We start from the raw sequence: 24,678 nt of genomic DNA on the forward strand, positions 1-24,678 counted from the left end.
TATTCTTATTTTTTGATCTTAGCCATTGAATATATAAGCAAAAATTGATCTCCCATTTTAGTATGCATTTCGCATGTTTGGATTGTCATTTTTCATGTTTATTGACTGTTTACATTAGTTCTGTACTTTGCTTGTCCAGGTTGCTTGCTCATTTTTATACTGAAACATTCATCCTTTTAATTAAAAAACAAAACAAAACCAAAACTGATCTGTAGGTGCCCTCTGGAAAAGAATGGTAACTGTTTGCAGTTGAGGGGTGATCTATTTATGAACCTCTTAGATGTTCAAAAACGAACCTATCTTATAGTTTTAAAACCATTTTATAGCCTGAATAAACAAACCAGCATTGAAGAGGCAGATTTCAGCTTGGTACAATAAAGACTTTTCTGAGAATTGGTGAGCTAACAACAGAGTGGACACCTTCAGGAGGCAGAGACTGGAAAGTAGTCATTTCCTCTTTCCCATCTCAAGTGTCACAGCCACCAACACCTGCCTGAACTCTCAGCCACTGATCAGAGCTAAACAGCACAAAAACATCCAGGGCCTGGGCGAAGAAAACAAAGGAGTCAGAGAGAAATCCAGGATTATCTCTGCTTTTTGTCTCTTGAGGCTTACAGATGCCGGTGTGAGTTTTAGCAAAATCCTTATTTTAAATAGATTTATTTATAGCCAAACCTAAGTAGCTTTATTTAGTAACATTCAGTTATAATTCCTTCATCTGTCAAATGTGGGTAATAAATTAATCAGTTAAAGGTAGACGATCTCTTAAGGCCTTTTCCTGCTCTAGGGGTTATGATGCTGTGTTATAAAAGGCAGACACCTGTTGTGAGGAAAAGTTGGACTGTACTGTTCCTGAGATCATTCTACTGCTAAGATTCTATACTTTGTGACTTTGGGCTACTAATTTCCACTTAAGATGAAATAAGTTTGGAAACCCAGCCAAAGAGTAAACCCTGCTTACTTCCTGGCAGCCTCCCTAACTCAGACCTCACTGCTCAGCTGCGCCGAATCTGCAGTAGTACCTCGGTCATCCCCTGCTCACGGTTTCCTGTGGTCACTGTCTCTCCCCTGAGATCACACATTCCCAGGACCTGATGTAGGGCTGGTCTTGCCTCCTAAATACTCACTATGTGACTGCGTCTGCCAGAAGGCTTTTTGTGTCTCCGCTTATTTTCTTCTCCCAGCACCTCCTTGGGTAAGAAAAGTAGGTAGTGTTATTTTTACCTGACAGACTAGTAATCTGAGGCTCAGGGAAGTGACAGGACTCATCCCGAGTCCCTCAGCAGGTTTCAGCAGGATGAAGAACGGAGCCCAGGTCACATGTCTCCATGCTCTTGCCTGTTGGTCAGCCTTGCAGAGAGGAAGCTGAAGCCCTTTGCTCTCCCCAGAGATGCCGAATGTGAGCATTTCCTTCTCTTTTGCTCTCATTCCAGGTGTTATGTCCTGTCGACTGCAGACGATGTATTGACTTTGTCGCTGCGATCGTCCAGGTGGGCTTCTGTGTTGCTGGGACAAGAGCAGGAAAACCCACTTAGAGGACAGAGGAGAGGCAGGCTATGTGGATCTGACATAGTCTTCAGGCTTCCCACCTTTCTTCTGCTCGTCCACTTTACACCGTACCCTCTTTTTGTACAGAATAGCTGAGGGCTTTCAGGTTGTTAGAAGAACCTGTCTGCTAGACTCTTGTTGCCCAGGGAAAGGTTCAAACAACCAAATGTAGGTACTCAAGGTTGCCAGATGGCAGCCCTGGGGAAGGGAGATTTTTAGTGCCCAGGGTTCCATGGTAGAGGTGTGTCATGAAGTAGACTGGCCTGAAGTCAGCTTGTTTCATGGTTAGAAATGGGTGTTGATAAGGCCAAGGCTTCAGGTTGGAGGCTTGGTCGGCCTCTCCCTGTTTCTGCATGGCCAACTTGCAGACATGTGTCCCCGGCTGGCAGGACTTCAGGAGAGAGTAGGGCTGCGCCCTGTAGCAGTGATTTTCGACCAATGTGCTGCAAGAGTTTTTAAAACATGCACTACCTGACTATTTAGTCAGGGGCACTGACCTCTTTCCCTTAGATTGTCAAAAAAAACTACAATAACCAACACATAGCTGTCTGGTGTGAATGAATCAAAATTGTACCTATTATTTTTATCAGATTGGTAAAAAATATATTTTTTGGAGTGCCTCAGAATTTTAGTACTTAGTTTATGGGTGCCATGAGGTGAAAAAGGTTGAAAATCGCTGCTCTAATCTTACTGGCAGGTCCAGAATCATATTCTTACATGTAAAGTTTGTATCCCAGGTCAGCTGTGGGGAGGATGGGAAAAGCGGATTGGAGGTATGTGTATGTAAGCCTTTTATTCCTTTAGGACAAACCCAGAGACGAAAAGCAAAATCACAGATCCCGAAATTAATTCCATTCAGGATGTTCAAAAAGGACAGCTCCTGAGGGGCTATGTGAAGTCCATCCAGCCACACGGTGTGCTCTTCGGGTAAGTGACGTGGAGCCTGGGGGCGTGGGCCAGGCCCGAATGCCCGCCATGCCTGCCCTGGTTTGCTGTCTTCTCCGAAGGGCGTGGGAAAGAAGGAGAGTCCAAAGGTGTCCACCAGTTTTTAAAATTCCAAGTTGTTTTTACTTTTTAAAAAGTTTTGAATTTTTCTTAGTGTGTTGGGCAAAGAATATGAAGTTCCATTTTCAGTTTTAAATACCTTTTTACTCTGCTTAGTGTTTTTTCCAGTTTACAAAGCAAGCCCCCTTTAATCTTTTGTTTTTGATTTTAGATTTATTTTTTATTTTTTAAAATTGATTTTAGAGAGAGAATGGAAGGTGGAGGAAAGAGAAATTGATTTGTTGTTCCATTTATTTATGCATTCATTGGTTGATTCTTTTATGTGCCGGGAATTGAACCTGCAACCTTGGAGTATCAGGATGATGCTCTAGCCAACTAAGCTACATGGCCAGTGCCTTGCTTTATCCTTTTGAATGCCGGGAACTTACATCTGTCATAAATCTCGGTCACAACTTGGGTCCCTGGGAAAGTGGAAGCACTGGGCATGGCTGGGACTTTGTTGTTGTCATGACCACAAGACCCTTCTCTCTTCTGTCAGCCTCGGCCCCTCAGTTGTGGGTTTGGCCCGGTACCCACATGTCTCCCAGTACAGCCCGTCCAAGAAAGCCCTTTATAGCAGATATCTCCCCGAAGGGAAGCTGCTCACGGCCAAGGTCCTAAGGTAGGTGCCTTCCCGCCCCACCCCTCTCCACCCCTCTCTTTGGGAGCCCTGGGCAGAAATTGAGAGGAAAACTTGAGTAGAATGGCTTGGGTAGTGTTGGGAGCAAGTGTTCTGATGAACAAAGCCCCTTTGTAACGTTCTACCTCAGCTCTTCAAAGCGGCTATGGAGACATTTCTCTGCATAGGCACCTGCTGTTGGGGACAAAGTAGGGAAATGTCACAGCTGTCCCTTGTATTTTACTGCTAAGCCTGGGAAATGTGCAAATCATTCCTAAGCATACTGAATGGATTCCATGGCAGGTGGGGAGGGCCCGGGAAATTGTGGGTCATTGAGGAGAGGAAGGCCTGGGCCGTTGCTATGCCTGTTAGACTCCTGCTGTCCTCATTGTCTGGCCCCCCTCTCTTCCTGTCATAGTGTGAACCACCAGAAGAACCTGGTAGAGCTGTCATTCCTTCCTGGTGACACAGGGAAGCCAGATGTGTTTCCTGCCTCCCGAGGACAGCTACTTCTAAAGCAAGGGGAGAGGCAAGTAGAGGCAGAGGAGAAAGACCACAGAGAGGAAAAAGAGAAGGAGAAGAACCAGAAAGGGAAAGAGAAGAGGGAGCAGAAGGGGCGGGAGGAGGCGCAGATGCCCAGCAAAGAGAAGAAAGAGCCCCAGAAACCTCAAGCGAAGAAGCAGAGCAAGCGGCTGCGCCAGGAGTCTGGCAGCGAGCAGGTGCGTCCCCAGGGAGGATGGCCTCCCTGCTATGAAAAGGAGAGCAATTCAGAAGCCAGCGGGGCAGCTGTTTTGACTTGAACTGAGAACAGTGTGGGTTTGGAAGCCGGGAACAGGGTGGTGCCAGGAGGGGCAGAGGGGGTGTCGTTGCCCTGGGCTGCCCAAGGGTCCTCCTGGGCAGGAAGGATGGCTCAGCATCTTCCCACTTGCCATGTCTCAGGAAGGGGTAAACAGGAAGCGAAAGAAAGCTGCTCCGGCAGAGGAGGAGGACAGTGGTGTTGAGGTGTATTATCGGGAAGGAGAAGAGGACATTGAAGAGATGAGCGTGCTGCCCAAGGTGAGGGGGACAGCATTGAGTGTGGGGTACGGGGAGCTGCTCGGGGCCGGGGGGTTTGGGGCAGTCTTTAACTCCTGCCTAGGAGCTGGGCTCTTTGGCACCATGTGCTTTCTCATGTCCTGTAAGAGATGAAAACATGGGGCTGCCAGTTTCTTCAGTTGGTCGTGAGCTCCCTGAGGAAAGGGACCCTGTCTTACCCCTAGAGTGGGTTGCATAAAGGAAATTATAACCAGATTAAATTCTAATTTACTGAGTGAAACTGGATTAAATTAATGGGGTATGCAGGTAAAGAGGAGGCTTCGCATTCACGAGCCTGAGTCCCCTCTGCAAAGTGCTGCTTGAACTGAGGACTAGGCTTGGAAGTGCTTCCCAGACTTCAGGTGTCGTGCTCCTTCCACCCTCAGAACATATGTCATATCTGTCCTAGTTGACGGTTATTTTATACAATGCATATGTTATTTTGTGTGTGTGCGTGCATACACGCATTTTTAAAATGTGTTACCTAAATGAATTTATTTACAAAGGACGTTTTTTGTTACTACTATAAATTTTCCAGGTGGACTGGAGCCTAGTCAGGCCCTAGGTGGAGGGGAAGTTCTCTGAGCATGGTGGGAGTCCCTGTTCCTCCAGGAGGGATGGGGCTGGGGGACAGGGAGCAGCCTGAGCTGAGTGCTCTCCTCACACACCTCCATGATGCTCTAGGAAAAGCAGACCAGACCAGCAGAACTGCCCCGGCTGCAGCTGTCTTCCGGCTTCATTTGGGACGTGGGACTAGACTCTCTGACCCCAGCCTTGCCACCTCGAGTAGAGAGCTCAGACAGCGAGGAGGACGAGAAGCCACAGCAAGCCACGGTGTCGTATTTTGCAGGGCTTTGTCCTTTTTGCAGGGACCCCTTGGTGTCAGTCTCCTGTGCTCTGTCCTAGCTTGTGGGTTTCTCTTCTGGTGGGGTGGGACAGTCTCAGGCCAAGGAGTATTTAGAGCTTGTGGACTGCTCTGTGGACTCTTGGCTTCTATCACAGACCTGCCCAAGGTCTGAGGAGCTGATGACTTACTTTTTTGCCTTTCATAGAAGAAAAGCAAGAAGGAAAGGGAGTTGGAGAAGCAGAAAGCAGAGAAAGAGCTGTCCCGTATTGAGGAGGCGCTGATGGATCCTGGGCGACAGCCAGAGTCAGCAGATGATTTTGATCGTCTTGTGCTGAGCTCCCCAAATAGCTCCATCCTGTGGCTGCAATACATGGCCTTCCACCTGCAGGCCACGGAGATCGAGAAGGCCCGGGCTGTGGCCGAGAGGGCTCTCAAGACCATCTCTTTCAGGTCTGGGCTTTGTGCCCCTGGTTTAGCAAGGGGCCTTTGGACAGGAAGGGCCATGTCTCCCCAGTTTGCAGGGCTTGCCACCTGTGAGTCATTTTCTCCTCGGCAGACTGACAGCACTTGGGGTGGCTGCCACCAGGGCCCCCAGGGGTTCCTGGGCTCTCTTGTAAATGTGCCATCTGTGAAAGAGATCTGCTCATTTATATTTTATAGTCCTCTTCACTGAAACAGCTAGGGGTCACATTTACAAGAGTCTCTAATTTGAATAAGGTGCCCAACGGGGAGCACAAGTAGAACAGGGAACATACTCTCCACATACCCGGGGGGGAACGCTGCAGGTGCCCATTTTCCAGGCAGAGAGGAGAGGGAGTTTCCTGAAGGCTAATGAAGAGGAATGTCGATCCTTTTTTTTTAAAAAGATTTTATTTATTTATTTTTAAGTATATTTTATTGATTATGTTGTTATAGTTGTCCCAATTTCTTTTCCCTTTGCTCCCCTCTTCCCAATACCCACCTTCCATCCAGCAATCTCACCCCCCTTATTTCATGTCCATGGGTCATGCATATAAGTTCTTTGGCTTCATCTTTTCCTATATTAACTCCCCCCTGTCTATTTTGTACCAACCAATTATGCTTCTTAATCTCTGCACCATTTCCCCCTTTCGCCCCCTTCCCCTCCCAGCTGATAATCCTGCAAGTGATCCCCACACCTATGATTCTGTTCCTGTTCTGGTTGTTTGTTTAGTTTGTTTTTGTTATTTTTTAGATTCAGTTGTTGATAGTTGTGTTTGCTGTCATTATTAATGTTCATAGTTTTGATCCTCTTTTTCTTAAATAACCCCCTTTAACAGTTCATATAATAATGGCTTGGTGATGGTGAACTCCTTTAGCTTTACCTTGTCTGGGAAGCACTTTATCTGCCCTTGCATTCTAAATGATAGCTTTGCTGGATAGAGTGGTCTTGGTTGTAGGTCCTTGCTTTTCATCACATTGAATACTTCTTGCCAGTCCCTTCTTGCCTGCAAAGTTTCTTTTGAGAAATCAGTTGATAGTCTTATAAGCACCCCTTTGTATGTAACTCTGCTTTTCTCTTGCTGCTTTTAATATTCTTTGTTTATCTTTAACCTGTGGCATTTTAATTTACGATGTGTCTTGGTTTGGTCCTCTTTGGGTCTAGCTTGTTTGGGACTTTCTATGCTTCCTGGACTTGTATGTCTATTTCCTTCACCAATTTTGGGAAGTTTTCCTTCATTATTTTTTTACATACATTTTCAATTTCTTGCTCTTCTCCTTCTGGCACCCTTATGATTCAGGTGTTGGCATGTTTAAAGTTGTCCCAGAGGTTCCTAAGCCTCTCCTCAGTTTTTTCAATTCTTATTTCTTCATTCTGTACTGGTTGACTGCTTATTTCTTTCTTATGTTCAAAATCATTGATTTGAACCCCGGTTTCCTTCTGTTCACCATTGGTTTTGTGTGGATTTTCCTTCGTTCCATTTAGCATAGCCTTCACTTCTTCCCTTATGCATTTGCCATACTCAAGCATATCTGTCATGTCTGTGAGCATCTTTATCACCAGTGTTCTGAACTCTGCATCTGTTAGGTTGGCTATCTCCTCGTCACTTAGTTTTCCCACTGGAACCTTGATCCGTTTCCCCTTTTGGGCCATACTCCTCTGTCTCCTCATCTTGACAGGGTCCTGTGTTTGTTTGCCTCTACTTCTTAGGTAGAGCTGTCACATCTGTTACATTGTAAGGGGCAGAGCTTTAGGTATTCGTCAGTACAGGGCAGCTCATTTAACCATGTTGTGGCGCTGTATGTGGGGGAGGAGTCTGAGAGGAAACAATGCCTCTGGCTCAGCACTCACCCCTTTTCTGGGCACTTCTCTCACTTCTGTATGGGACTGGTGCCTCTAGCTGTTGCCCTGACTGTCATTCCCAGAGTGGGTGGGTTTGAAGATGTTCTAAGATTGTGGGGACCCTTTAAATAAGCAGACTCTAGTAAGAGACAGGCAGTATCTGCCTCTGCCCCAACCCCCACTGGTGTGCACAGTCAGAAGCAGTGGGGCTTTATTTTCCCTGGTGCTGGAACCATGAGCTGTGCAGTCTGGTCTGGTGCTGGGAGCGCTCCCCAGGTGTCCCTCTCAACTTTTATAAATGTTCGACTGCACTTTCCGCTGGCCTGCTGCTGCCGCCGCTGCTGCCACTACCACACTGTTTCCTCTCTGCCCTGGCTCCGCCCCTCCTACCTGTCTGGATGAGAATTTCTTCTTTATATCTTTGTTTGCTGGACTTCCATGCAGCTCAATGTTCTGGAACTTCTGGTTGTCTCTAGTTTTGAGGTAGTTGTATTCCTCCTTAGTTGTGGAGGGAGATACAGCCTGTCTGTCTAGGCCTCCATCTTGGCCAGAAGCCCGACACGATTCTTGGAATGGCGAGCCTTTACTTCATTCTCTTAGTTTGGGGAGAGAATCAGATTAGAGATTCTGCTCCTTCCAGCTCACATCTCAGGCCTGTTTGAGGTTTGGTAGGCTTCCTTCCTAGGAATGGAGGTAGAGCTGAGTATAGCCTCTGTTGAGAGCCCCAGACCTGGCAATTGGAGGCTTGGGGTTCTTGCTGCTGTGCAAACTGCAATGGGACAGGGCCCCTCAGTGCCTGTACTTGAGGGTGGGCACTGAGGACTTGGATACAGCCTTGGAAGGAGGAGGGTGTTCCCATTGACATGCCTGGAGTGGAGTGGGGTGAGGGGCCCTTTGGGCTGAGACGATGGAGCTCATGTGCTGACCGCTCTCCCTCCAGAGAGGAGCAGGAGAAGCTGAACGTGTGGGTGGCCCTGCTGAACCTAGAAAACATGTACGGCTCTCAGGAGTCCCTGATCAAGGTCTTCGAGAGGGCCGTGCAGTACAACGAGCCTCTCAAGGTCTTTCTCCAGCTGGCTGACATCTACACCAAGTCAGAGAAATTCCAGGTAGGAGTCTGGGCCAGGCGGCCCGGGGCTGGAGCGTCCCCAGCCACTCAGAAACTGGCTCCTGGGGTCACAGAGGCAGCATGAAGTCCCAGGGAAGAATCCTCACGTCCTGGATCCAGTCCTAGTCTTAGGACCTCCATCCAGGCACAGGACCGGCAGGGAGACCCCCTGTCGCACTAGGGCTCCCTCGTCTCTGTGAGGCTGCCCACCCTCAGCAGCCAGAGCCAGGCCTGCGTAGTGACTGGAGTCTGTGAGCCTGGGTCTGGCTTCTCACAGCGGAGCCATTGTCCCCTCTGTCATATCACTTTCCTCAGCTTGCCTTGTCTGCCCAACAGGAAGCTGGAGAGCTCTACAACCGGATGCTGAAGCGTTTCCGGCAGGAGAAAGCTGTCTGGATCAAATATGGCGCTTTTCTCCTGCGGAGGGGCCAGGCGGGGGCCAGCCACCGTACGATGCAGCGTGCCCTCGAGTGCCTGCCTAAAAAAGAGCGTGAGTGCTCAGTCCTGCCTCTCGGCTCAGTTCCTGAGCACGTTCGGCTCGCTTATGTCTGGGCACAGGGATGGTGGGTCCTCTCATCTGGGGGTGGTGGTAGGAAGCCTTGTTGAGGTTACATAGCTGTCTGTATTTCTGTTGATTATGTGCTCGTGAATATAATGCATGATGCATTTCAAGAACTAAACTCTGACGACGGAAGAATGAAAAGCAATTAGCATTAATTCTGTTGCCCCTGCCCCCCAGGAAGTAGGCTGTCTGCAGTGGGAGTCATAAATCACTGCCCATCTGTGTATCTGGCCCTAAATCCACCTCAGTATCCCTCTTGTTACTGCCTGTGTCTTGGAACCCAAGAGCATGGAGTCAGGAGTCAGACTCAGCCCCTGTAGGACATGGTGTTGTGATGAGGGGTCAGTCTGTCTTGTGTCTGAGCTGTCCTCTCCCTGCAGATGTGGATGTGATCTCCAAGTTTGCCCAGCTGGAGTTCCAGCTGGGGGATGCAGAGCGGGCCAAAGCCATCTTCGAGAACACACTGAGCACCTACCCAAAGCGCACAGATGTCTGGTCTGTCTACATTGACATGACCATTAAGCATGGCAGCCAGAAGGAAGTCCGGTGAGAGGCTGAAATCCCTGGGGGGTGGGGGGTGCTGGGGACATAGGTCAAGTGGGTGACTTAGCAACCACAGCAACTCCCAGCATCTGCAGTTGTCTTATTCTATCTGGAAAAACAGCTTTGACGTGACACATGGCATTCACTTGTCCAGCTTCTTTTTCTGCCTAGGGCCAGCCTCTGGTCAGTCAATGGAACCCTGGGTGGGATACCTGGCTGCTGGCCTGAGAGTGAGGAGTCCTGGGTTTCCCTCATACTTCACACTGCCTGACTCTCACTGTAGAGTGTTCACAGGCATGCTCTCACTGTGGTCTGCCAGCATCCCTGCAGGCAGGGAGCACTGGAGATGGGGAGCCGGAGGTCCGGGAAGAACCCGTGCCTCACCGAAGCCCACCAGTGAGTTCTTAAGTGGAGCTCTTCTCACAGGCGCATGCCTCGTGTGTGTCCCATCCCAGTAGCTTTGTCCTGATTCACTGTGTGACTTCAGGCCAGTTAAGTCCTTTAACAGCTCTGGGTGCCTGTGTGCTCACCTGGAAAGTCAGGGTGGTGTCATCTCTCCCAATTGGCAGTTTATAGAGGTAGTAAAAATAAAGGCAGAGGCGGGGCTGCTGGGTACAGAGGGTCTGCTCCAGAGCCTTAGAGCAAGTGGGGAAGGTCAGCTGGGAGTCGTGTGCTGGGGGACTGAGAGGCAAGTGCTGCCCTGCTCTTCCTCACAGGGACATCTTTGAGCGGGTCATTCACCTGAGCCTGGCCCCCAAGCGGATGAAATTCTTCTTCAAGCGCTACCTGGACTATGAGAAGCAGCATGGCACCGAGAAGGACGTGCAGGCGGTGAAGGCGAAGGCCCTGGACTACGTGGAGGCCAAGAGCTCCTTGTTGGGGGACTAGCGGCAGGTTGGCTCCGGGCAGCCACTGTCCCAGGGGCCTGCAGCCAAGCCTCAGGCACCCTGCAGTTGAAAACTGTGGGCTGAGGACTCAATATTTAAGTGCTGTTTTTTCTGCAGCATCCTTGGGGTAATCCTGTTAGGATAAAAAGACATTTGAAATTTGAAATTTTTTTATAAATTCCTTTTTGTTATTTTGCTTAAAGTAGTAATTTTGTATTTTCCTTTTCTGAAACGGCTCAGTTGTTGCAGGCTCGAGGAAGGCGGAGGGTTTCTCTTTCATGGGTGTCCCGGGGGAGCAGGAATGGAAGGGCTGACTCCGGACGATCTGTGGTCAGGATCTCCCTTCAGCCCTGGCAGGCTCTTGGTCCAGTCGGGGGTCAGCAGGGGCCAGGGAGCAGGCCCACTCTGTCACATCTCGGTGTCTCTTGGCATTCTGTTAGCCTCAGCTCAGCTCAGCCTTGTACCCTTTTGTGGAGGCCATGAGTTGGGACAGAAGGACAAAGCAGAGCCCAGAAAGGAAAATTGGGTAACCTGGACACCTGAGAGGAAAGCCTGCCCACCTAACCACTCCAAATTGGTGCCTCATGTGTGAAAGGGGGTTAAAAAGTCCTACGAGGAAGGGTTTTGTCGGTGAAATAAGAGCAGGTACCATGTATGTTGCCCAGCAGCTAGGAGGCTCAGTGAGGACCTGGACTGTGTGCGGTGTAGCTTTGGGGGGAGCCTCGCAGTTTCTCTTGTGTCCCTTCTAGCTCCTTTGGGGAGAGGTTGCTGGGTGGAGGGTACTGGTTTGACTCAGTGGTTATTCCCTGAGGCCTGAGGGAGAGGAGACAGGACACGGCCGCCACACGCACACCTCCCTTCCTTGTAAAATTCCCAGAATGTCCCTCTGCATCATTTGATAAGTAGTAACCCTGTATGTTCCAGAGTTCTTGAAGGCCAGCACAGACCTAGATAGTTGTTGCAGTTCTTTTTTGGCCTGGTCTTGAGAGAATTAAAAAATGTTCTTTGGCAGAGTTTTAAATGTCCTGAGAGCTAGAGAGCCTTTCCGTGGGCAGTGACTGAGTCATATGCCAGGAAGCAGACCCGGGACGAAGAAGGGCATCGCAGGTTTCAGAAGCGGTGGAGGTGTTCAGGAAAGGGTGGGCATGGGAGGGAGAAGCCGTGTAGGATCTTCTGACTCTGGAAAGTTAAGCTGAGCTTCCCTCTAAGAGTGGCCAGGCTCCCTCTGCTCCCTCAGATCAAATCAGACTCCTGAAGCCGATTGCTAAGAGAGCATCAGCCCCAGAGCTTACCCATGTGCGGGAACACCTGGCCCTCCCGGCTCCCCTGCCCACCCTCCTGTCCATTTCTCTCTTTCCTTCCCAAAGAGATGGGATTTTTTTTTTTAAGTTCTCACCAGAAGAATTTTTTTTTTCCCCTATTGCCCTTAGAGACAAAGGGAAAGAAACATTGATGTGAGAAAGAAGCATTGATTGGTTGCCTCCTGAATGCACTCAGACCAGGAATCGGTACCTAGACTGGGGATTGTACGCCCCCCACTCCCCAATTGGGAATAGAACCCGCAATGGTTCATTCAGTGATGAGACAACGCTCCAACCAACTCAGCCACACTGGCCAGGGCAGGAGATGGGATCTGCCGCATGACCACCAGTCTGCTGTGGCATGGCCCACCCAGTTATACAGACACCAAGCTAGTCCTTTATAGTCAGAAAAACTTCATCAAAAATGTAAATATAGAAAATAAAGCCAGTAGCATATATTGAAGGGCAGCTTCCCAGCTGAGCACCACTGAGCTGGGTGTGCATGTGAAGTTAGACATAAATTAATTGCATGATATGCTATACAGTGAGCCTACTGGTGAGTTTCATTGTCACCTAGCTCCACTGGCCAGGGCTTCTCAGCCTTGGAGTCCCACCAATAAAAGGTCATCCATATCAAAGGATGGGTGTGGCCACTAAGGACCAAGTGGCTGGTGGCAATAGGAGAGGGCATTCCGTCAGGTCTGACTGCCTTCCTGTCAGAACTGACCACATTGTATAGTAGCGCTGTCCTCTGTACCCAGATCACTTGGTTTCTTTCTCTTGGCCTGTTTTTCCAAAACATCTGATGCTGATGTGAGCAGGCAGTGGGGTTCAGCGTTGGACTAAAGACTCATGTGCAAAGAGTGTGGGAACAGGGCCCTTAGGAGACAAGCAGGGCCATCTCCACATTGTCCGGGGCCGTGCCGTTGCCCGGCAGACCCTGGGCCCACTTGTGCAGGCGGCTGTAGAGCGGGAGGCCCTGGTTCTCACGGTACAGATAAACGCCGGTGATGGCATTCCACTGCGGCCGCGGCTGTGTGCCTTCCACGGGGAACTTGGCCACCAGCTCCTCATCTTCCTTGTTGAGCGCCACGAAGCCAAAGAAGCGGCGCACGTTGTTGGCGGCCAGCACCCTCGAGTGCACCTCGGCGGTGCGCTGGAAGAGCTGGTCCTCGTTGTTGCGGTACTGGGCCCAGTAGGCCTCCTGGCGGTAGCTGAGTGGCGAGCAGTAGTGCTTGAGGCACTTGATCAGGAACACCAGGACGGCCACCACACCGATGAGCAGCCACCCGAAGAGCTGGCGGAGAAGGGGTGGGGTGAGGAGGGGCAAGTTGCTGCCTATACCCTCACCCACCCCGGATGAAATAGGGGGTAGGCTGGGCTGACCCTGGGCCTCAGAACCGTGAAGGTTCTGCTTCTGTGAGGGAAGCAGGCCCTTCTGGTTATAATTTCACTGCTTTTTCCTCACTCTCTTGGCACTCACGCTTTCTCTGTTCTTAGACTTTGCCTCTCACGTTTTCTGTTGCTGTTTCTTTAGTCCCAGACCTCCCTCTTCACATCACCTCACCACATGAAAATCCAGCTCAAACTGCCAGGCTCAGCCCAGACGCCACCTCCAGGAAGCAGTCTTGCCTTCCCTAAGTCCCTCATGGCCTGGTTCTTACATCATCACTCTCTGCCCATGTGTTTCTCTTGAACACTCACTTGGGCGTGAGCCTGTTGGGGGCCAGGGCAGTCGAGGTCATCTTTGTTTCCCCATTTGATCCTGTATGGAGATCTGTAGGCTTTTAATCATCAAATTTTATTTCTGTCTTAACATCTCCCATCTCCTTTGATGCTGTCTCCAACCCTGTTTCTGTTTGTGTTTCTCACGGACCTGAGAGGAAACCTCTTTAAAAATCTTGGGCTCCTCCCTGTTTCTCCCTACCCCCCTGCTCCTCTTAAGTTAAGGCTTCCAGCTCAGTTTTCCTGTTTCTGCCTGCATCTCTGCCCCTGCCTTCTCTCCCTGACCAGCCTTCACTCCTTCAGAACTAAGCCAAGGCTGAGGCTCAGCTGGGCAGCAACTGCTGTGTCCTGACTCCACACCCCGTCCTGGCTCCAAGGGCTTACCTTCATGTCAGCAATGCCTGAGGCCAATTCATTGCTGGCTGGGGCCCTTCCTGGGATAGGAAAATGCTCATCCCTGGAGTCAGGACACACCCCACTGTCAACACATGGCCCATAGCAAATGTTTCACAGGCTCGCAGGGGTTTGTGCTCAATCTAGCTGGAGTATCAGGCTTTAGGCTCAGTCTGAGCCAGAAGAACATTCCTTTTAACACTTAAAACTCCTTTGGGACTGGAATTATCTCTTGTCCCACAAGGCACTAACCCATAGGTTATATAGCTCTGGTGCCTGATGCTGATAATCCAGTGATTTTCTGAAGACCTTGGTCCCAAATACCTCCCCACCAGCCTCTACCTGGGAAAGAAAGGCGGCTTCCCTTTGCACTGCCTTACCTGGGACTCATACTTGAGCCTGCGACTGACCTCCTCCCGGAAGCCTGACAGGTTGGCAGGGCCCTCCCCGCAAGGGAACTTGGCCAAGATTTCTGTGGCATGGGCTGGTGGGAAGCCCTCTTTTCCAGCCGTGAGCGAGGAGGGGTCCACAAACTCGCTGAGAGCACAGACGTAGGCCTCACCGCGCAGCAGAGAGATGACAGACCAGGTGATAGGGGCCACGGCCGCGCGGCCCAGGATGGAACTGAGAAGGAGGAAGTTGGGGGCAGCTGAGCAGTTCTTGGTTCTCCGGTACTGGCACTCCGTAACTAGGTTCCAGGTGTGGTTGTTGAGGATGACGCCAATGAGAAAGAGTGCCAGGGCGGGCACCCCGATGGCTGTCAGCCCGTACAGGTAGTTCCTGGCAGGGGAGCAAGGGCAGTGGAAAGCCACCATGGAGAACAGCTCCTGGCTGCCCACTGTGCCCAGTGCCACCAGCCCATTGAAAATCATCACATCCTTGCTCTTGAAGAAGAGCGATAGAAAGCGGAAGTTCTCGACGATCAGGGCTGCCATGGCGATATGTCAGCTAGGGTACCGACTGACTGTAGGGGTGGAGACAGGTTACCAGATCCGATAGTGCCTGGCGAGGCTAGGAAGGAGTGCAGGCAGGTGGGCACCTGAAGGCAGGGCATAGTCTTGTCATTTTATCATCTAGAGTGGCTGGCCTGGTGCTCCCTGCAGAACGGAGATAACTGATAAATGTTTGTCTCTGGAAACAGGGATAGAGGGGATCTTGGGTGGCCAGACTGGTGAGAAAGGGAGGAGACCTGGGGAGCCCCGGGGCCTGGGGCGAATAATGGTAGCCACAGTTCACTGAGCTCCTATTGTGTGTCAGGTGCTTCACACTCCTTGTTCCCCAGCCTCACAATCCACATTGAACTGTCATATCCCTTGTGTACCTGTGGAAGGTGGAGGCTCCCGAGGGGGAGTGGCTGAGATTCACACTCAAGTCTATCAGCCTCAGACACATAGGCTCATGCTGCTGCCACCAGATTCTCGAGGTAGGGGTTAGGGAGGACCCCGTGGGGTTAGGGGTGACCCTGTGGAGATAAGGGTGACCCCACAGGGTTAGCGGTGAGCCTATGGAATTAGGGATGACCCCGTAGGGTTAGGGGTGACCCTGTGGCATTGGGGAATGTGGGGTATTGACTGGCTTTCCCTTTGGGGTTCCAAGCAGTGTTAATGTGCTGAGGAACCCAGGACTGTTTGGAGGATGTGTCCTCAAGGCTTCTAGCCCCAGGGGTGGAAGAAGGTGGTGAATCTGGTTCAGCATCCCTGGAGTTCATAAGAGCCTTTTCATTTTGGAGACCTCAAGCTCTGGACTGGTTTAGGAGATCCTGACTCTCAACATGCTCATGACTTTCCTCTGGGCCTCAAAGGACCTGGAAGATGGAGCAGGGTGAGTAAGGCTAAGTGAGTTCACCAATGCTCTGTACCGAGCTGTGAGAGCCCTGGAGAACCTCTCCTTTCCCTATCCAGCAGCCTCCCAGCAGCCCTGTTCCTTTCAGTGGTGCTTGTGCGGGCGGCCTGCCAGGAAGTGGTCGTGGCCTGGGCTTCAGCCATGTTCTGCCTCAGCTCCCTTTTCAGGCTCCACCCACACAAGCCAGAGACAGCGTAGGGTGTGGCCCCATGTGTCCTCCCCATCCCTGGGATGAAAAACAAAAGTCTGCAGGCCAGATGCAGGCCTCTGAGTAGTGAGGAGGGGTGGGTAGCTAACAAAGGCGAGAAGACCAGCCCATATTCCCTACTAGGCCTCCCCTACACCACCGCCCCTCCTGGCTGCCAGCTGGGCCAGGGCAGAGCTGGCTGACCACGTGGGGTATCAGGAGCTGGAGGAAGAGGACGGATCTAACTCTCCCCAACTCACAGCCCAGGGGCTCCAGCCTAACTCCCTAGAAAAGGGAGTTTGTAATATTGCTGGGTTTGAATGGGTTAAAAGAAGCCCCTTCTCCCTCTTTCTCTTCCCCTCTTGGCTTCAAGGTTCCTAATGAGCTCTCTGTAGGGGACCCTGGGTTTATAAACTGCAGGAAGTGGGGTACAGGATGCCGGAACACTGGTGGGCTGAAGAGGGACCTGGCTAGCTCCTGAGACTAATGCCCTTGCTCCCCAGGCTGGGAGTGGGACCTCCAACAACAGGACAGGAGACAGGAGGCTGGGGGAGGGGCAAGGCTAGCCCCTGCCCCTAGCGGAGTTGGGGGGGTGAGGGGGGTTAGGGGGCACTCAGCTAGGAGCCTCACTCCTGGGGGCAGTCCCTCAGGGAAGCCTCTGACTGGCTCTGCCATGCTCCCCTGCCACCTGGCACACCCTAGGGAGGGGCCCTTCCGTACCTGGGGCAGCCGCAGGCACCAGTGAGTGGCTTTGGCCTCCTTGGGGCAGGGCTCTCCGCGTGGCACTCAGACATCCCAGCTGGGGTGGGGAAGCTGCTCTGCCCGAAGTGCCCTCCAAGACCACTCCCGCTTTCCTTCTGCACAGGAGCAGGGCTGGTGGAGTCCTCAGAAAAGTTTAACTCCAGGAAATAGGAGGAAACAGCAGATGGAACTTGCACACCAGCGAGTGGAAAACATCCCCCGGGCCAGACAGAGGAGGGCGGAGCAGCAGAGGGCGGTGCAGAGGAGAGGAAGTTGGGGCTCCGGTTCAGCAGCTCTGCCTGCACCCGGCTCTGCCTGCCTCTCTGAGCGGAGCTGCTAGGAGCCTGCCTGACAGTGAGTGCTCTACACCAGTGGGACTGGTTCAGGGACCAGGCAGGGGGCCTGCGGGAGAGCTGGTCTGGGCCTGCCCTCCCAGCCAATTTCAGGACCAGCGCCCATGCTTGACAACCCACCTCTCCACCCGGGAAGGGTGGAACGAAACCTCCACGGGGTTAGGGCAGAGATGCTTTCAACCTCCGAGTGGTTAGGGCAGAGATGCTTTCAACCTCCGCGGGGTTAGGGCAGAGATGCTTTCAGACTGAAGCTGAGCCATAGCAGGATACGCAAGGCTAGGCCTTCCCCTTCCCCCAACCCTTCACCCCCATCCCCACCCCTCTTCTGGACCCTCTCCTCAGCCACGGACTGGACACGCCCTTGCCCAGCTGCATCTTCTAGCCAGACTTCAGCTAACTCCTCAGATACTGCTTCAAATCTCAGAGGACTGATGACTGAATTCTGGAGTCTAGGGATTCTCTGAGGCCCCATGGCAGAGCTCTGACTGGTGGGTGGGAATTGCAAGGAGGCAAGTTTTTGAGCGAAGCCCTCTATCTTCAGAGTCATCCAGACTGTCCTGAAAAGTGACCATGGGCCCCTCACCCCATCGGTGGGAGTGTGCAAGCTAAGGCTGAAAAGTCACAGGTCAGGGATTCTGAAGAGGAGAGTCTTGTCCAAGGACAGGCTGCATGACTCCTAGAGTCAAGGGAAAGACCCCAAGGCCCCCATCAGCTCTGTAATGCTTGCGGTTCTATAGCTGGACTTGTCTGTGTGCAGGAGGGAAGGGAAAGGGACCAGGTTTTATTTTGCAGAACCTACCGTGCGGCAAGCACCATTCCAGATTCTCCCTCAAAACTGATCTCCCTTTATCCTCACCATATCCCGACAAGCAGATCCTTTAATATCCATTTTACAATAGGTACACTGAGTCTCAGATGGATTTGATGACTTACCGTAGGTCCTACAGCTCTAGTGTTTGGATCCATGTCTGCCTGACCCAAAGACTTACTCTTCGCATTTTTACTTTCCAATATCTCCTGGCTGGCTCTTCCCACTGGAAGCCCCACCGCCAAAACACACCTGTATTACTCATCTGAATCCTCCCCTTTATTCAGGGTCTAGATCAAGTCCCACACCCTAGAAAAGCCTCCCAGTCCAGCTTGGCCTATAGGGATGGCCCTCCTCCCAAATAATTAAAAGGAGAGAGACTGAGTTTCAGACATGGGAATAGAAGGAGGGGTGCATAAGAAAGAATGGAAATCATTAAAACAATGTTGTAGGGTTCAAGGTCAATATGAATTCTTAGATGAGTGGAACTTTCATCTCAAAGATACGTAAGGGGGCAAGCAGCCCATCTTCTTGGCCCTGTTTCCTCCTCAACAAAGATGGTTCCAGTTCCTACCTCTTAAGTCCAGGGGGACGAGGAGGTTAAGCCCACAGGTTCAGAAATCAACAAACATGTCAGCCACACATACCAAGTACCTACCACGTGCCATGCCTTTTATACACTTCACTCATTTAATGGCTTATGACAACTCCATGAGGTAGGTGACCTCATCTCCATGGTACAGATGAGGAAACTGAAGCACAGAAATGAAGCAACTGGCCTAAGGGACACAATTTGTAAGTGCTAGAGCCAGCACTTAACTCAGTTCTGTCCCGCTCTGGAGCCTTGAGCTGTTTCCACTCTAAGCAGCTCCGCTTCCACCCCTCTACCCTCACCCCTACCTCAAAGCAAAGCCCCTGAGCATTTTAGAGCTCTCAGCCCAGGAGCTGGGGGCTTCAAGAAAATGGGGACTTCAGCTTCTGTTTCTAACTGCTCAGGCCCTGGGCATGGTCTGATTTACCCTTGAAGGAAGTGTTAAGGTAATCAGTGTGAGAACCTTTCCCATGAGAAATCCTTTGGTCTGCGTGTGTCCCCTGCAAAATTCATATGTTGAATCCTAACCCCCAAAGGAGGAGTGGAATCCTCAAGAATGGGATTAGTGCACTTACAAAAGATGCTCCAAAGAGATCCTGGGCCCCTTCTGCCAGGTGAGGGCAGTGAGAAGGCACTGGCTGTGAATCAGGACGAGAGCCTTCCCTAGAATGTGACCATGCCAGTACCATGGGCTCTGGCTTGCAGCCTCCAAAATGGAGCAATAAGTGTCCTTTGTTTAGGACCTACCCAATCTGGGATATTTTGTTAGAGCAGCCCAAATGAGCTAAGACAGGAAGCCCTTTGTGATTGGGGCTAAATAAATGTACAGTTCACCGTGACAACTATTGAGTGTTCTCCTTGGTGACCACATACCCTGGCTTCTCCCGAATGGACCTAGCTTCTGGCACCTGTGGGTCACACCAGGTGAGGCTGGGTGTCATGTCTTTCTGGCTCACCTTGGGCCACTCAGCCTCACTAGGGAGTTGGGCCAAAAACTCAGAGGACTCCCGTTTCATGAGATGGCTGGATGCATCCTCACTCCCTGAGCATTGAGCATCAGGAAACAGAGATCCTAAGTCACCAGCGAGTGAATGCTGGAGCAAGGATGTCTGTAGACCCTGAGCAGAGATTGTGAACCAGAGATAAAATGGCCTGGAGGGGCTGGGGAAGTGGGAGCTTGTCCCCTCCAAGCCAGTTTTGAACCTTTTGACTAACACTGCTCATGGCTCCACTGTCCACTTCCCCGGAGCCACCCAGGGCAATGTGACAGATGCAGAGCAAGGTCCCCTTCCATCTCCAAGTTTCCAGCCTCGAATGTGCAGGTGAACGCCTGGCATGTGAGTCTGCTCCAGGGGCCTACTGCTCAGCACCTGTAGCCTTCATTTTCCCATCTGGTTTGGGGGTCTGAGGGCCTGTGGGCTGAGACCCCCAATTCTTGCCTCTTCACCTGGCCACAGCTCACACTTTGCTGAAGTAGGTGGCCACCTCCTTGCGTGGAGTTCGGGGTCCACCCCCAGCCCAGCCATTGCCCATCAGCGGTTCCTCTTGGCCCAGCTGCAGAGGCGGCTTGCACTTGTGCCAGCTCGTGAGCAGCCTGTTCACGGCGCCTTGATCAGTGATGCCTCGAAGCTTCTCCCTCTCCTCCTTGGCCCCATCGGGGGTAGCCGGGGCAGCTGAGTCAGCTGGGGCTGGGGCCAGCACCCCGTGTGTGTGACCCAGCTCCAGGTCATGGTTCATGGCCTCAAAGAACTGCTGGATACAGACCTTGGCGAAGGCCTTGGCATGCTCTGTGCACGTCTCATCGAAGAGCTTGCGCTCAATGTCAATATAGTGGGACCAGTACTTGCTTTTGAGGAAGGCGGCCTGTGTGAAGCAGGGCCTCACAGAGCGCACAACAAATGCCAGCAGTGTGGTCAGCAGCACAAAGGACCAGCCCAGAGCCTGCAGAGGAGAGAAGAAAAAGTCAGCCAGGCCCTGGGCTGTGTGGCTCAGTGGGTTGGACGTTGTCCTGCATACCAAAATGTCGCCATTTTGATTCCGGGTCAGGGCACATGCCTGGGTTTTGGGTTGGGTTTGGTTCCCAGTCAAAGTGCATGCAAGAGGCAACCGATGGATGTTTCTCTCTCACATTGATGTTTCTCTCCCTCTTTTCTTCCTCCCTTCCCCTCTCTCTAGAATTAATTAAAGGAAGGAAGGAAGGAAGGAAGGAAGGAAGGAAGGAAGGAAGGAAGGAAAGAAGGAAGAAAGGAAGGAAGGAAGGAAGGAAAGGAGAAAGGAAGAGAAAGAGTCAGCTGGGTACTGCCCCTCCGGCACCCCCAGCCTGTCCGCACTGCACCCCCACCCTCATCATATCACACTCTGTCAGAGTAAGTAAAATGTGCTTTGTTGTAGACGTGGCACCCAACACACAGCAGGTAACTAGGAAGACCCTGGAGTTAGCTTGCCTGAGTTTGGATCCTATCTCTACTACTTACTAGCTGATGAGGAGTAAGGTGACTTTGGTCCTTCAGTTTCCTCACCTGTAAATGGGGCTGGTGATAGTACCTATGTCATAGGATTGTTGTGATGGCTAAATGTAATATTAAATGTAGCACAGTGCCTGGTCCATAGTTAGTGCTCAGTAACTGTTAGGCACTGTAATTATGTCAATAGGTCCTTGCTGACCAGGCCTCTTCCTTCAGGAAGCCTTCCTTGACCTCCCCAGGCCACAGGGACCCTTCCTCCTCTGAGTTCTGTATCTCTCTGCTCTCTCCTGCTATTGTCTGCTATTCAGTCGCCAGCACTGAGTGCCTCCTGTCTGTGGGCTCTGAGCTGGGCCTGCGGGGTCACAGAGACAAATCGGACAATCACCCAAACTCTGTGAAAAACAATATTGAACATTTAGGTGCTGGCTCTGCTCTGTCAATAACTCCCTGTGGTGCACGGATCAGGATGCTCCCCCAACCTGAGTTACACAGGGTCAGCCCTGAGTTACACAGAGAAGCATTTGGTCAGATCAGGAGGGAGGAAGCAGAGCAAATCCAGATGTCTATAATGGGTCTGGCAGAGCAGACATCAAATGGGGAGCTGTGGAGCATGTGTTTGCAGAGGGGGCTCCCCCTATGCTGCTCCCTGTGGAAATGTGGGCCCTGAGGGCTGAATCTCCAGAAGTTTCAAATAAAGCCAGAAATCTGCTTGTTATGTGAAAACTTCTGTTTTTTAGATGATGCCAATTAATTCTAACGCTGAATTTTTAATTCAGCCTCTGAAGGCCAAATGAAATATGTCTACAAGCTAGGCAGCCTGTCTCCTGGAGCCCTTTTAGGTTGTGATGTGATGTGAAGGTCAGGTGCAGGGAAAGACAGGACACACACGGGATGGGCCTTTGCATGGTGTTGAAAGAACACACTGAACAGTCACTTCCTCCTCGAACTCCTTTTTCTTTCTCCTCGTGCGTCCTTCTCCCCATTTTCTTTCCTGTTTTTCTTTTTTCATTTGACCCTCCTCACCAAAGGAGTAACAGGTTTTTAGCAAGTTGCATCTGATTGCCACAGATGCGCATCTGTGTAATCCTCCTTGCTCAGAGAGTTTAGCAGGGGGATGATAAAATTCCGAAGCTAACACTGAAAAAAATATCAGGCTGAGAGACAGCTGCCCCAGGCCCTGAGGCCTGGTACAATGGGACATGGGCCCACAGGAGAGAAGGCACAGGTTTGGGAGGGAAGCGGAGTTTGTATCAGACCCTCAGAGTGTGTGATTCACATGGGGGCGTCCGGTGGTGGTGCAGGCTTTCAGCTGAGTTCTAGGCTGGAGAGAGGGAGCTGGGGTGTCTGAACTTGCTGGAGCAGAGTAGACATGTCTCTCCCTCCCTTGCAGGGCAGGCTCAGCTCCAGCCCACACCCCCGACAGCCCCTGGACCACAGGCTGCAGCAAGGACAGGCTGCCCAGGTTGCCCTTCCCACACTGCAATGACTGCAGGGGTGGCCAGAGGGGCTCAGGTGGGTGAGTGCCCAGAGGGGCAGAGGATGTGGGTGTGAGAATGGGGAGACCTGATCACTGAATTTCCCATCAGGGGGCCCTCCAACCCTGCCTTTAGGGCACATCTGAATAGCGCAACACCCTCTCCCAAGCCCTCTGTTCCAGGGGCACCTGGACCTTCAGCTCCCACTCCCCAAGCAGGGAGCTGCCATCTGGGGGCATTTGCCAGGGAAATGTATCCAAATGGTCCATCCACCCACCGGCATCACCACCACCTAGCCTGAAAGAAGGAAAGGATGCAAATTTCCCCAGGCTTCCAAGCTGGAGCTCAGGATGGAGGATAGGAGGCTGGATGTACCATTGGGTCTGCTCTGGAGACCTCAGGACAGGGCACATGGACTTAGGCAGTCATAGCAGTTTCCCTAGGTGGCTCTGATCTGAATAAGGACACATGGCCTTCAGAAGCCCCTGCCTCAGTTGCGAAAATAAGTCCATGCCCCATGGAGCTCCATTGAGGGGGAGCTCCAGTCTGTTGGGCAAACATGACTGTTCTTGGGGAGGCCCCATTTTGAGAGATGGGGTAATTAGGCCCTTGCAGAGAGACCCAGATCTGTGCTAGGAGACCTAGCCCAGGGCCACCTGTCCTCCTCACCTGGGAGATGCAGCGCAGGTAGCGAACGGCCACCTCACGGGCTAGCAGCCAGTCACCGTCATAGATCTCTGGGCAGGGCACCCGGGCCAGCAGGCGGGCGAGCTCTGGCGGAGGCAGGCCAGGCACCAGGCTGCCATTGCCTAGCACAGTCACGGGCACCGCAGTGCAGAAGGCACAGAGGAAGCACTTGCCATCGAGCAGCGTGACAGCCACCCAGACAACGGGAGCAATGAGGGCGCGCTGGGCCATGGAGCAGAACATGTAGCGGAGCACGGCGGGGTCCTTGGCCCGGCGGCCCGGCGGGCGCTTCCACTCCTCAGCCAGCATGGACACGTTGTTGTTCAGCACCAGGCCGAGCAGAAAGAGCACCAGGGGAGGCACCAGCAGGATGCCGGCGCTGTAGGCGGCGTTGTAGCCAGGCAGGCAGGGGCAGTTGAAATCGAAGGCTGAGTATATCTGGGCACTCGCCAGGGCCATGATGCCACAAATGCCATTCATGAAGGACTCCTGGTTGGACTGTAGGAACTGGAAGACCATCCGGAACTTGTCCATTGTGCCCCCCACGGGACCTGGGGGCTCCTCCCACCTCACCGCTGCCTCGTGGATAGGCCCTGTAGCCCACTGTGCCCACGGGGTGCCCACCTCATGGCTGAGATGGACAGAGCTCAGGGCAGTGGCTGAGGTCACTGTCTCTTTGAGGAACCTTCTAGTCAGATGCTGGCTGAGAGGCACAGAGTGGTCAATCCTGTGGGTGTAGCCAGGGTTCTGCCCCGCCCCTCCTGGGCCTCTCTCTCCACAGCCACCTCCGGCACAGGGAAACTACCAGGGACACACCTGATGGGGACAGTTCTCTATGGGTGTGGGAGACAGGCAGAGAGGTTCAGACACAGAGTTGGAGTTTGGGGCAATTCAGGGCTGCTGCAGAGGCCTGAGCTTCTGAACCTTGTCCCCTGGGCTCCTCAGAGGCATGTCACCTTCCTTGTGCCCTTCCCACTGGGTCTTTCTTCCCTGCTGTATCAGGGTCCAAGAGGACTCCTCCATGGGTTCAGATGGTGATGGTATGATGATGCAGCGACGGCAACAATAGTGGCGGCTGTGATGGGGGTGATAGTGGTGGTGCTGGTGATGGCAGTGTTTGTATTGGGGATGGTGCTGATGGAGGTGAAGGTGGTGATGTTGGTGATGGTGGTGATGGTGGTGATAGCAGTAATGACAGCGATGGTAGTGATGATTTTGGACACAATGGGAATGGTAGCGGTGGTGGCAGTGATGATCCTGTTGGAGATGAAGCTGGTGATGGTGGTGATAGCAGTAATTATAGTGATTGTGGTGATGATATTGGTCACAGCGGGGATATGGAGGGGGTAGTGGGCACAGTGTTAATGCAGCATGGCATAGAGTAAAAATCCCTGAATTTGGAGCCAGAGGATTTATATCTGAGAGCTTCCTGGGTCCCCTACCGACTGGGCAGGGAGCTGGGCCTGAAAGCATAATGCAGGGGCTTTCACGTCTGGTTTGCTACTGTCTCTGCGGGTGTCTGTGTGTCTGTAGATTGTGGATGAAAAATCCTTTTCTGGTTCCGCCTCTTGCTTC

The 24,678-nt window shown here is 52.0% G+C and overlaps 3 protein-coding genes across 4 annotated transcripts in view; 1 reads left to right on the top strand and 2 right to left on the bottom strand.

Annotated features, from left to right (window-relative positions):
- The window catches only part of PDCD11 (programmed cell death 11), a 38,264-nt gene extending 27,528 nt beyond the window's left edge, over positions 1-10,736 (top strand). Inside the window, exons 26-36 of the mRNA XM_090278542.1 lie at positions 1,434-1,490; positions 2,353-2,475; positions 3,092-3,214; positions 3,630-3,930; positions 4,151-4,267; positions 4,970-5,119; positions 5,338-5,582; positions 8,375-8,543; positions 8,879-9,032; positions 9,485-9,650; positions 10,364-10,736. Coding sequence (XP_090134668.1) covers positions 1,434-1,490; positions 2,353-2,475; positions 3,092-3,214; positions 3,630-3,930; positions 4,151-4,267; positions 4,970-5,119; positions 5,338-5,582; positions 8,375-8,543; positions 8,879-9,032; positions 9,485-9,650; positions 10,364-10,535 — 1,777 coding nt within the window. The 3' untranslated portion in view covers positions 10,536-10,736. The remainder of the gene's footprint in view (positions 1-1,433; positions 1,491-2,352; positions 2,476-3,091; positions 3,215-3,629; positions 3,931-4,150; positions 4,268-4,969; positions 5,120-5,337; positions 5,583-8,374; positions 8,544-8,878; positions 9,033-9,484; positions 9,651-10,363) is intronic.
- Positions 10,737-11,983: 1,247 nt separating this feature from the next.
- Positions 11,984-16,945, bottom strand: CALHM2 (calcium homeostasis modulator family member 2). 2 transcript variants are annotated; one of them, XM_090279542.1, is made up of 3 exons: positions 16,703-16,945; positions 14,334-14,733; positions 11,984-13,132 (listed from the first exon to the last, which is right to left on the bottom strand). In XM_090279542.1, exons 1-3 carry the CDS (start codon positions 16,774-16,776, stop codon positions 12,716-12,718), a joined length of 891 nt encoding a protein of 296 aa, XP_090135668.1. In that variant the 5' UTR covers positions 16,777-16,945; the 3' UTR covers positions 11,984-12,715. The 2 variants fall into 2 exon arrangements, with proteins under 2 accessions (XP_090135668.1, XP_090135667.1); XM_090279541.1 differs by having other exon boundaries at positions 14,334-15,050; positions 16,703-16,765.
- A 2,989-nt stretch (positions 16,946-19,934) lies between these two features.
- Positions 19,935-23,637, bottom strand: CALHM1 (calcium homeostasis modulator 1). The gene is made up of 2 exons (XM_090279543.1): positions 23,086-23,637; positions 19,935-20,417 (listed from the first exon to the last, which is right to left on the bottom strand). Exons 1-2 carry the CDS (start codon positions 23,635-23,637, stop codon positions 19,935-19,937), a joined length of 1,035 nt encoding a protein of 344 aa, XP_090135669.1.
- Positions 23,638-24,678: the final 1,041 nt, after the last annotated feature.

Source organism: Furipterus horrens, unplaced genomic scaffold (genome assembly GCF_987537825.1).
Source record: "Furipterus horrens unplaced genomic scaffold, mFurHor1.1.pri manual_scaffold_5, whole genome shotgun sequence".
NCBI classification, from domain to species: domain Eukaryota; kingdom Metazoa; phylum Chordata; class Mammalia; order Chiroptera; family Furipteridae; genus Furipterus; species Furipterus horrens.